We start from the raw sequence: 12,741 nt of genomic DNA, 5'->3' as shown, positions 1-12,741 counted from the left end.
CAAGTAATTGAGAGGCAAATGTTTGGGGCATGGGTAAATATATATATATATATATATATATATATATATATATATATATATATATATATATATATATATACTATATATGTATATATGTACATATATATATATATATATATATATATATATATATATATATATATATATATATGTATATATGTATATATGTATATAAATATATACATACATACATACATATATATATATATATATATATATATATATATATATATATATATATATATATATATATATATATATATATATATATATATATATATATATATATATATATATATATATATATATATATATATATATATATTGCCTAATTTTGAGCTAATTTTTATTATCAAGGCTGTGTTTGTGACAATTCATCCCAAGCCCCCACCCCACAGAAATAAAATGACAAAATTCTTACTTTACACACAGCTATCAGATTTAAAATTAACTCTCTTTATAGACAGATTTGCAAATATTTCAAAATCAGCAATTTTTTGTTGGCTGAGCAAAACTAGCTACATTTATCAAATGTGATTGCTGTATTTGGCATAAAATGAAATAATAACAAAAATTACCTAAAAACATGCAATGGGATGAAAAATGAAAATGTGGTTAAATGACACTGGCTGCATATTATAAAGTAAGAACTTCTTTTTTTATGTAAGTTCTTTTTATATAGCCTAGGTGGGGGGGGGGGGATTGTCACAAACACAACTTTAACCATGGGGACAAGGCTGGTCTTCTTGGACCAGCCTTGTCATGTGAAGGTCACATACTTCTACAAAATAACATTAGACTGCATGGTCAATGGGTTGAGACTTGACTTCTTCAATCCAATGTTGCCAAGTACCATTTCATTCACTCTGACGAAATGAATCCTTGCTATTCTTATTTTCTCTTAGGCCATTCTATCTCCTCTGTTAATGATGAGCAAGATCTTGGAGTCACCATTGATAATGAAACAAAATTCAGTAATTATGCTAAGAAGTCTTCTTCTGTTGCTAATTCAACTCTGGGGCTGATTAAGTATACCCTTTCCACTCATTCCATCAAACTCCTTAGTCTTCTGTAAATGAGAAATATTCATTCCAAGCTTGAAGTTGGAATGTCTCTAGCCTCCTGTATTTTAAAAAAGACATAAAAGTTTTGGAAGATATGCAGAGATGTGCCACCAGTGATATCCAGCTTGCAGGAGCTTTCTTACTCTGAAATCCTAGCTAATCTGAAACTCTCAACACTTGTATACAGGAGAAATAGAAGTGATGCCATTCTAACCTATATGTTAACAAGGGCTAACACTCTCCCAGGATTATTTCCTATTGTTGATCCTAATTCAAGAGCCAGAGGTCATCCACTGAAACTTGTTAAACAGTGCATCCTAACCAGAGTCTGCACTCAATTCTTTTCCTCAAGAATTGTCAACACTTGGAATAAACTCTCTGAAGACACTGTTACTGCTGAATCTGTAGACATTTCAAGATTCAGCAGACCACAAAAATCAAGCATAAAACAAGCAATCTGAAAATACCCCTTTATTTGTTATTACAGCAAGCCTCCTTCTGAAAAGCCCTTACTCTACATATTTACCATAATACGGTACCTATTTTGATATTTTCACTGAAAAAATGCAACAAATTTGCTCTACACTAGATTTTTAACAATATATTTTGCCCCCCCCCCCTCAATTGTTGTAAATTGATACCAATGACATCATCTCTTTCTGGTAAATTTAATTAAAAGAACAAGCTTTTCTACTGAAAGGAAGGGGCAACATTAAAACTGAAAACAAGCAGAAATTATTCTATTAAAACTGAAAACAAACAGGATTAAAGTATCCTGCTTGCCCCTCCCCCCTCTTCCCTCTTAAGAGCTTGGACTATATAAGCACTAACAAAAATTTCAACTAAGACCCATGCTCTATTCTAAGACAATCTATTCTGTTAGATGTCCTGATGACAAGAAATTAATACCTCTCCCTCTTAATCCTTCATAGAAGTTGGGTTTTCATTGGTATGAGGCATAACAAGGGTATTAGCTCTTACTTTGCAGTTTGGCTGGTATCTGACAATCTAAAGATTCCCTTCCCTCCCAGAAACCCCCAAGAGTACAACCAGGTCAAAACAGTTTTACTTCTTATCAAGGTTGGTTGAGATTTAAATAGTTATTGAGGTAATTCTGCAAATAAGGACTCAATTCTCAAGGAAATTCAGTCCTCCCCTTTTGTATACAAGTCCAATCAACATTGTCTGTCATGAGTCAACCCAAAAATCTCAATCATCCCTAAAGTTCTATGACCGTTTACCTTAGTTCTGCCCTAAGATGGATGGATGATAGACTATTAAGGAATTTGGACAGAGTCAAACTTCAGAGAGGGATGTCTCCCCTCATATGTACCATAATTTCTGTTTATTTTAAGTTTTAATGATTTAAATAAAAAATTTTGTGTTACAAAAGTTAAAGCTTCTCCTTAAATGAAGTTTAAGATAAGTATTTTCAGCTTCACGACTTTGCTCAATTCCAATTTACAAGGTTTCAAAGATCTGCAAATAGATTTCCTAAATTTAGAAAAAAAAAACATTGATATGACTTAAAATTCTACTCAAATAACAGCAATTGGAATTTCAAAACTAAAACCAGAGAAAAAGAAACTGAAAATTTCTAGGACTTAGAAATAAGAATAGGGTTAACATAGGTTATATCCTATGTTATTTGTGCTGATTGTATTTTTACTCAATGCACCATGCAGGAGGAATCTAAGAAATGGAGACAGCACTTGTATATACTCTTTGTGGACTTTGAAAAGGCATTTGACTGTCAAACCCTGTGGAGAGTATAGCAGTTTTACAGTATTCCCAAGAAGCTAATCTATCTAATAGTTGCCATGAACAAAGAGACGGAATGCTGTATTAAAATATTGGACGGCAACATACACTACTTCAAGGTGATGACTGACATTAAGCAAGGCTGTGTCCTGTCACCTCTCCTCTTCGTCCTAGTTGTAGATTACATCTTTAGACAGACAAATGGACATGGAATCTGGATTACAGGGAAACTTCTTCAGGACACTGACAATTTTGGGCTCATAGAAGCTGACAAGTCAAAGCTTCAGGAATTCCTGAACAAACTTGCAGAGAAAGCTGAACAATTTGGACTACAGCTCAACACCCCAAAGACAAAAGCTATGTCAATCAATAGTTTACCCATGGGAATCCAACTAAGAGAAGAGGACATTGAACAAGTAACATGTTTCAAGCACTTAGGGAGTGCATTCACTTCTAGTGGCAACTCTGAAAAAGAATTGTACACCAGGATAGCCTTGGCCAATGTATCATTTCAGAGACTTCTACCAATCTGAAAATCTACAGTATACTCATTGAAGTTGAAACTCAGGTTGTTCTAGAGCAATGCACTGTCTGTCCTGAGTTATTCTATGGAATGCCTTCAGCTAACTGCAGAACAGGAGAAATGCCATTACTGGTGCATTATGTGGGTACTGCTATATATTGTATAAGAGACAAAACCTGCCAAATGGGTAATTTGCAAGAGACTGCTATAGAGAAATGGAATGCAAAGCATGTTTTTCATTGCAACTATGATATTTAAACTGCTACTTTTTGGGAATTAGGGGGGGGAGGTACCTAGGTTAGGTTATGTATTTAATATATGGTATGCTTTACCCCCCATCCCCCTAATGTGCAAATATATAGCCCAATTTTGTTTCTAAACTATTATATTTTTATCATAATTTATTTTATTTCATTAGCATTAACCAAACTTGACTTGTTTAGCAGTGTCCACATAATGCACCAGTACCAAAATGCCTTACTGTCTTTGAGAATAATGGTATTTCATAAATCCTTAGAATCAGTTGGAGAGACCATGTCAGCAATGATGAGATCTGTACCTGCACAGGCCATCCAAATATTGCAACTGCTGTACAACAACATAGATGGCAGTACTTTGTACACATCCTCTGCATGCCAGATCACAGACTTCCAAAAATGCTCCTCCACTGGCAACAGGAAGGCACCTGTCACCATGGAAGACCAAAGAACACACCCCATAGGACATACAAATGTGACTGAAGAGCCCTTTAGACAAGTCTCATCCCAGAGTGGGAAGACATATATGCAGCAGCTCACATGAGGGAAGATTGGAGGCTACTCACTGACACCCTGTGTGCCTCTGGAGGAACTAAGGTCTATAGTAACATAGGCTAGTACTTTGGCAATACCTTCCCAGAGTATGTTTTGGCCTCAATTCATAACTAAAAAGTATCATTTTCCTATTCTAACCCCTTTGTAAGGGGACTCCACCCTTTGACTATTGGAAAAAATTACTTTATAAGCTTATATAGAATGGTACTACCCAATCTCCTTATAATTAAAAACATGTTAGTCATCTAGTTGGAAAATATGGCCCATCTGTATAGGACAAATCTATATTTGCCAACTAGTTGACAATAAATGTTACCCTAACAAAAGTTTCTTTTCTAACTAGTTGACTAATAACTTCTCCCCAGCAACACTTAAATTTGCCAACTAGTTGACAATAAAATTTGCCCCAGCAAAACTTTCATTCTCTAACTAGTTGACTAATAACTTCTCCCCAGCAAAACTGAATTTTTCCAACTAGTTGACTAATAACTTTTCCCCAGCAAAACTGGGTAACAAACATTACCCAGAAAAAAAATTCATGTTCAAACAAGTAACTTCTCCCCTTGCAAGAAGTTCCCATTTCCTTTAAATCATTCTTTATGACATCCTCTTACCCCAGAAAAGGGCAACTTGCTTTCCTTTTAGCTCTAGACACTACTACTACTAACAACTCATTGCAGCACCTAGCCGCCTGAGGCCAACACAGCTACGCACGCTCCTACTCCACCCCAACCTATTCAAAGCCTCCCTTTTTAAACCCGCCCACGAAGTTCCCATTTCCTTTAAATCTTTCTTTATGACGTCCTCCCACCCCAGACGGGAACGACCTGCTTTCCGTTTAGCCCTAGATGGTTGGCTGAAAAGAACAATCTTCAGCAATCTGTCATCCTTCATCCGCACAACATGCCCTAACTACCTCAACCTTTCTTTCATTATAGACCTAGAGAGCGGTATTGAACCACATTTTTCGTATAGCCTATTGTTTGAAATATGGTCAGTTAGCCGGGTACCCAGAACAATCCTTAAGCAATTTCTCTGGAAAACATCTAGCAAATCTTCATCCGCTTTTCGGAGCGCCCAGGCTTCAGAGCCATATTTGACCACTGTCATCACTGTAGCTTCCAATATTCTAATCTTGGTTTGCAGACTTATCTTCCTATTCTTCCAGACTTTTTTTAACTGTGAAAAACCACCTTGAGCCTTGGCTATTCTATTTTTAACATCTTCACTGCTCCCACCATCTTTACTAATAATACTACCAAGGTAGGTGAAGCTGCCCACCTGATCAATCTTTTCATTACCCAACGTCACCTTTTCACCTTCACTTGTTCCTAGCCTTAGTGACTTAGTATTCCTAACATTAATTTTCCAACCAATTCTAGCGCCCTGAACTCGCAAAACCTCTAAAACTTCATTCATTTTGCGCACACTTTCATCTAAGATACTTAAATCATCAGCATAATCCAAGTCCAGGAGACTTTTTCCTCCCCATTTGATTCTGTGGTCTCCCATTGCCTTTCCTGTGCTCCTTAAAACAAAGTCCATCAAAATAATCCATATAAAGGGGGATAGAACACAACCCTGCTTAACTCCTGAATTAATACAAAACCAGCTGCTAACCTCATTTCCTACCTTAACCACAGCAGTGTTATTCTCGTACATAGCAGTAATCACTTTAATGTATTTGTCTGGTATACCATACAAGGATAAAACCTTTACTAAAGTTCTTCTATCAACAGAATCAAACGCTTGCTCATAATCTATAAAACTGAGGACCAAAGGTGTTTGAAAGCTTAGGCACTTCTCAATTATTAGCCTAAGAGTGAAAATTTGGTCAACACATCCTCTACCTTTTCTAAAACTGCACTGCTCTTCTCTTAAAACTTTGTCTACAGCATCTCTCAGTCTAAAAAGTTTCATATTACTAAGTAATTTGCTACCTACAGAGACCAGACTAATGCCTCAATATTTACCACACTCACTTTTATCACCTTTCTTATAAAGTGGCTTAATTAAGGTTTTCCTAAAATCGCTAGGTACTTCCCCTTATTCAAAAATTATATTCATAATCTTCAATAACTTATTTCTAACCTCAGAGCCACCATATTTAAGAAACTCATTTACCACCCTATCAGCACCTGGAGCCTTATTATTCTTTAGTCCTTTTAGTACTGTTGCTAATTCCTCCTCACAAAACAAATGTTCCTTCACATCCAAGGTATCACAAACTTTTTCATTTTCCTCTATATTTTTTCCTGCAACTCTATCTTGGTTAGGCAAGTTCTCAAAATGTTTGGCCCATCTTGCTTTAGCTTTTTACTTATTGGTAATTGACACCCCATTCCTATCTTTAACTGGGACAAGTCTGGATTGACTACTACCTCTCAATTTGTTAATGTGCCAGTACAATATTTTACTATTATGCCGTCTAGCTTCATCTTCTAAATCCTTGGCAATTTTATCCATGGCCTCCACTTCACACCTCCTTAGTTCATATTTCAATGCTTTCACCATTTTCTTTTGTTTTCATGCAATCTATCACTCAGATAATTCTTGTACAAGTCCTTTCTCCTTTCTATTAAACATAAAGCTTTTTCACTAATATTCTTAGCTGCAGTTCTAGCTTTCTTCCCTAATACACCTTCAGCAACTTCACAAACTATTTTTCTAAAATTATTCCAATCATCTTCTACATTATCAAATTTTAAACTCCCAAGATTAGTATTTAACTGTTCCTGGAAAGTTTCTCTCAAATTCTCATCCTGGAGTCTACAAACATCATAATTTACCGGGAGGTATTTACCCTTCCAATATTTCAGCTTTAAATTAACCCTTGACACTACTAGATGGTGACTTTTACTTTTAACATCAATAACGGTAATCCTATATACCTTAGTATCTTGTAATGATCCTGTCAGTCTTTGGTTTACTATAACATAATCAATAAGGTTTGCTTTCTCACCATCACTTGAATACCATGTTAACTTATGAGCCATTTTATGACCAAATACCGTATTGCTTATAACTAGATTGTTATACCTACAAAATTGCAAAAGTCTGAATCCATTACTGTTTCTTTTCCTACACCAAATTTACCTAGGCTGGGATACCAACTATCCCTATTTCTACCAACCTGGGCGTTAAAATCTCCCAGCAATAACATCATATTTCTACCTGGGACCTTGTCTATTTGCTCCTGTAACTGTAAGTAAAATTCATCTGAGTCACTAGTACCTCCGTCAGTCGGTTCTACAGGGGTGTATACTACTATAACTGATACCCTGAACTTTCTAGTCATAAAATCAGCAATTAGTATTCTATTATTAATACCTTCCCAGCCTAAACAAGCCTTAGCAGCTTCCTTATTCATCATGAGCCCTACTCCCTGTCTATGTACCCCATCCTTCCTGCCTGAGTAAACAAATTCTATATCACCTAATTTGATGCTTCCTACCCCTGGGATATGAGTTTCTGAAACTCCTAATAAATCCAGTTTGAATCGTCAAATTTGTCAGTCAAAATGTCGATACAATAGTCATTTTTTAATGTTGTAACATTCCATGTTCCAATTTTCATGTTCTAGACAGTAGCTCTAGACAGTTGGCTGAAAAATCTGCAGAATGTGCCCTAGCTGTCTCAACCTTTCTTTTATTATATCCCTAAAAAGCAGGATTGAACCACATTTTTTGTACAGCCTACTGTTTGAAATATGGTCAGTCAGCTGGATACCCAGAACAATCTGTAGGCAATTTTTATGGAAAACATCTAGAAAATTGTCATCCACTTTTTGGAATTTTATTTTTGTATATATTGATGGGATCCCTATTGAAAAAATAAAGTTTTGCTAGGGAGAAGTTACTAGTCAACTAGTTGGAAAATAAATTGTTTTTGGGGTGATGTTTGTTTCTAGCTAGTTGGCAAAATTAATATTGCTGGGGATAAGTTATTAGTCAACTGGTTGAAAAATAAAAGTTTTGCTGGGGATATGTTTCTTGTCCACTAGTTGGCAAATATAGATTTCTCTTTTTCCAACTAGATGACTAAAACTAGACAACTAGATGACTCAATTTCCAACTAGGCTGACTAGTTGGAAAATATTCCAACTAGATGACTAACCTGTTTTTAATTATAAGGAGATTGGATAGTACCATTATATGTAAGCTTATAAACTAATTTTTCCAATAGTCAAAGAGTGGATATCCCTTTGTAAGATAGCAAAAAGTAGGTTGTATAGAATTTTACCAACCATATTCATCCTATTGCTAGCAAGTGTGATTTAAAGTAATTTTAAGGTAATATTAGGCTACTAGCCTATGAACTTTTTTACCTCTTGGGGCCCAATTAAGGGATCAAAATGTAGTTTTCCCTAATTCACACAATGTATACACTTTTATCCTAGTTAAATTGTATTGAAATATGCATTTTTACCCTAGGTTGTTCTTATTTAATCATTGCAAAATATATTATTTAAAATGATTTAAAAATATGGATAAAAATGGAAGGGAACATGATAGGCTAATGCAATTAATATATAAGCTACACTGAACATAAAAGCATACAAAAATCTATGTTTTAGTATTTTTCTTTTAGATTTCTTTAAGGTAAAAGGCTATAAAATACAAGATCATAGGGTAAGACACCCAGTAGTTGGACACCTGCCTATTCTCAGACAAAATGTAACTAACAGGGAACCTACCTCTAGGCTAATGTGCTTAGAAAGTTTTTAGAAGATGAAAAGAGTATTTTCTGTCCAAGAATAGGCAGGTGTCTAAAGGTAGGTTCCCTGTTAGTTACATTCTGTCCAAGAATAGGCAGGTGGCCGACTACTGGGTGTCTTACCCTATAGGCCTACCCTAGGCTAAATGACTTAGGGACAAAAATATTCAAAAATTAGGGTACCAGGATGTTTAGTTTAGATGAGGCTCTGAATAAAATTAAAATCTTTTTGAAAACTAGGCTTCATAGCTCTAAGAGCCCTAAATTAGCTGACATGCTCAGAAAAGACAAGCTAGACTATCTTATTAGGCTAATTTTTTCAATCTTAATAGGCTGAGTTGGAAAACTATGATAATTACGAACCAGACCGATTTTTCTAATTAGCTTGCGAGTCCCAAATAAATATCATTAAAGCAATTTCATTTTCACATAGAAGTTGGAAAAAACTCAGAATTTGTGAGTTTATTTACAAATTGCTGATGATAATGAAAAACTATTCATAGCCCATTGTACATAGGTAGCGTTATGGTTAAATAATTCTGAGCCATTGTGCTCATATTTATATTTTCTTCATGTGTCAATCCTTTTCCGGGGTGTTAGATATGGAGAGAATTCCCCTCCTCCAGTGTTTTAAAAATAATTTTTGGTCACAGCCACAGATTTACTTCAATTTCACCAAAATCTTAATTTTAATTCTTTTTCTTAAGCAACAAGCACTTGGAATCACATCACTTCAGGTTCATTGTCTATTACCACTACTACTAACCACTCACCGCAGCACCAAGCCACCCGAGACCAACATACTCCTCCTCCATCCCAATTTGTCCCTTTCCACACCCCCCAGAAAGTTTCTTTTAAATATTTCTTAGTGACATTCTTCCAACCCAACCGCGGGTGGCCTACTTTCCGTTTAGCCCTAGACGGTTGGCCGAAGAGGACAATCTTCGGCAATCTATTATCCTTCATTCACAAAACGTGTTCTATCCATCTCAACCTTTCTCTTATTGTAGCCCTGGAAAGCAGGATTGAACCACACTTTTCTTACAGCCTAGTGTTTGAAATAAGGTCAGTCAGCCGGGTCCTCAGAACAATCCATCTGCAATTTCTTTGGAAAACATCTAGCAAATCTTGGTCGGCTTTTCGGAGTGCCCATTCTTCAGATCCATATTTGAGCAATAACATCACTGTAGCTTCCAATATTCTAATCTTGGTTCACAGACTTATCTTCCTATTATTCCAAACTTTTTTAACTGTTAAGAAACATACCGAGCCTTGGCTATTCTACTTTTAACATCTTCACTACTCCAACTGTCTTTACTAATAATACTACTGAGGTAAGTGAAGCTGTCCACCTGACCAATTTTTTTTATCCAAGGTCACCTTTTCATTTTCACATATTCTAGCCTTAGACTGACGGAGTCACTAGTGACTCAGATGAATTTTACTTACAGTTACAGGAGTGAATAGACAAGGTCCCAGGTAGAAATATGGCGTTATTATTGTGAGATTGTAACGCCTAGGTCGGAAGAAATAGGGATAAATGGTATCCAAGTAAGTCGAATTAAAAACCAATATTTGAATACCGAAAGGATGGATGCTTTTTAGTTTAAGAGAAGATAATTATGTAAATACTAATACTACTACTACTAACAACTCACCACAGCACCAATCCGCCTGAGGTCAACACAGCTACGCACGCTGCTCCTCCATCCCAATCTATTCAAAGCCTCCCTTTTTACATCCGCCCATGAAGTTCCCGTTTCCTTTAAATCTTTTTTATGACGTCATCCCACCCCAAACGAGGACGACCTGCTTTCCGTTTAGACCTAGATGGTGGGCCAACAAGAACAATCTTCGGCAATTTGTCCTCCTTCATCCGCACAATGTGCCCTAGCCATCCTAACCTTTCTTTCATTATAGCCCTAGAGAGCGGTATTGAACCATATTTTTCGTATAGCCCATTGTTTGAAATACGGTCAGTCAGCCGGGTACCCAGAGCAATCCTTAAGCAATTTCTCTGGAAAACATCTAGCAAATCTTCATCCGCTTTTCTGAGCGCCCATACTTCAGAGCCATATTTGACCACCTATCATCACTGTAGCTTCTAATATTCTAATCTTGGTTTGCAGACTTATCTTCCTATTCTTCCAAACTGTTTTTTAACTGTGAAAAAACACCCCGAGTCTTGGCTATTCTACTTTTGATATCTTCACTGCTCCCACCATCTTTACTAATAATACTACCAAGGTTAGTGAAGCTTCCACCTGATCAATCTGTTCTTACCCAACTTCACCTTTTTATCTTCACTTATTCCAAGCCCTAGTGACTTAGTCTTCTTCACATTAATTTTCAAACCTATTCTAGCACCCTGAACTCGCAAAACCTCTAAAACTTAATTCATTTTGCTTATACTTTCATCTATGATGCTTAAATCATCAGCACAATCTAAGTCCAGGAGACTTTTCCTCCCCATTTGATTCCGTGGTCTCCCATTTCCTTTCCTGTGCTCCTTAAGACAAAGTCCATCAAAATAATCGATATAAAGAGGGATAGAACACAACCCTGCTTAATTCCTGATTTAATACAAAACCAGCTGCTAACCTCATTTCTTACCTTAACTGCAGCAGTGTTATTCTCGTACATAGCACTAATAACTTTAATGTATTTGTCTGGTATACCATACAAGGTTAAAACCTTTACTAAAGCTCTTCTATCAACAGAATCGAATGCTCGCTTATAAACTGTAAAACTGAGGACCAAAGGTGCCTCACTGTGTAGGCACCCTCTGTAAATATTTTCTTTTCCATTGATTCATATTGTAAAAGTGTTATTTTGTCTTGTAGTGATTTAATGAGAAATTAACCGAACTTGAACTTGAACTCAGGCACTAATCAATTATTAACCTAAGAGTGAAAATTTGGTCGACACATCCTCTATTTTTCCTAAAACCACACTGTTCTTCTCTTAAAACTTTGTCTACGGCATCTCTCAGTCTAAAAAGTATCATATTACTAAGTAATTTACTACATACAGAGACAGACTAATCCCTCGATAATTACCACACTCACTTTTCACTTTTATAACCTTTCTTATAAAGTGGATTAATTAAGGTTTTTCTAAAATCGTTAGGTATTTCCAATTTTTCAAAAATCATATTCATAATCTTCAGTAACTTATTTCTAACCTCAGAGCCACCATATTTAAGAAACTCACTAACCACCCTATCAGCACCTGGAGCCTTATATTTTTTGTCCTTTTAGTACTGTCGCTAATCCCTCCTCACAAAACAGATCTTCCTTCACATCTGAGATATCAGAAACTTTTTCATTTTCCTCTATATATCTTCCTTCAACTCTGTCTCGGTTAAGCAAATTCTCAAAATGTTCGGCCCATCTCTCTTTAGTTTTTTCCTTATCGCTAATTGCGGCCCCATTCTTATATTTAACTGCGCCAAGTCCGCATTGACTACTCTTTCTCAATTTATTAACATACCAGTAAAGTGTTTTGCTGTGTTGCTTTCAAACTATAGCTATTAGGTACTGAGCAGTGCTATTTGTAACCCTTGCCTCACGCTTCCTTAGTTCATATTTTAAAGCTTTCTCAATTTATTTAGATCCCCTCCGTTTCCCTGTGGTCTATCATTCAGATAACTCTTGTACAAGTCCTTTCTCCCTTCTATCAAACAAAAAGCTTTATCACTAATATTCTTAGCTGCAGTTCTAGGTTTTTTCCCTAAGACAAATTTAACAAACAACAAAAGCACGAAGAACAATAGGGAAATCTTTTTGCAAGACAGTGGAGATAATTTGAATGAATATTTCTGCCCTATGTCCAAGGGCTGCCC

The 12,741-nt window shown here is 36.0% G+C and overlaps 2 protein-coding genes across 2 annotated transcripts in view; one reads left to right on the top strand and one right to left on the bottom strand.

The window, feature by feature from the left end:
• dock (SH2/SH3 adaptor protein dock) overlaps window positions 1–9,358 on the bottom strand; it is a 32,924-nt gene extending 23,566 nt beyond the window's left edge. The window contains exon 1 of the mRNA XM_089104250.1: window positions 9,261–9,358. The gene's annotated coding sequence lies outside the window, so the exon portion shown is untranslated. The remainder of the gene's footprint in view (window positions 1–9,260) is intronic.
• On the top strand, window positions 2,906–3,379 carry LOC148941746 (uncharacterized). The gene has a single exon (XM_089104248.1). The coding sequence runs from the start codon at window positions 2,906–2,908 to the stop codon at window positions 3,377–3,379; it is 474 nt and encodes a 157-aa protein (XP_088960374.1).
• Window positions 9,359–12,741: the final 3,383 nt, after the last annotated feature.

The sequence above is a fragment of the Artemia sp. Qi Xiang Cuo genome, chromosome 18 (assembly GCF_049724085.1).
Source record: "Artemia sp. Qi Xiang Cuo chromosome 18, ASM4972408v1, whole genome shotgun sequence".
Taxonomy (NCBI): domain Eukaryota; kingdom Metazoa; phylum Arthropoda; class Branchiopoda; order Anostraca; family Artemiidae; genus Artemia; species Artemia sp. Qi Xiang Cuo.
Note: the sequence above shows the minus strand (reverse complement) of the source record. Positions and strands in the feature narration are given on the sequence as shown.

Excerpts from the sequence above, each read along its gene's own strand:
- LOC148941746 (XM_089104248.1), top strand. The coding sequence starts at position 2,906 with ATGAACAAAGAGACGGAATGCTGTATTAAAATATTGGACGGCAACATA.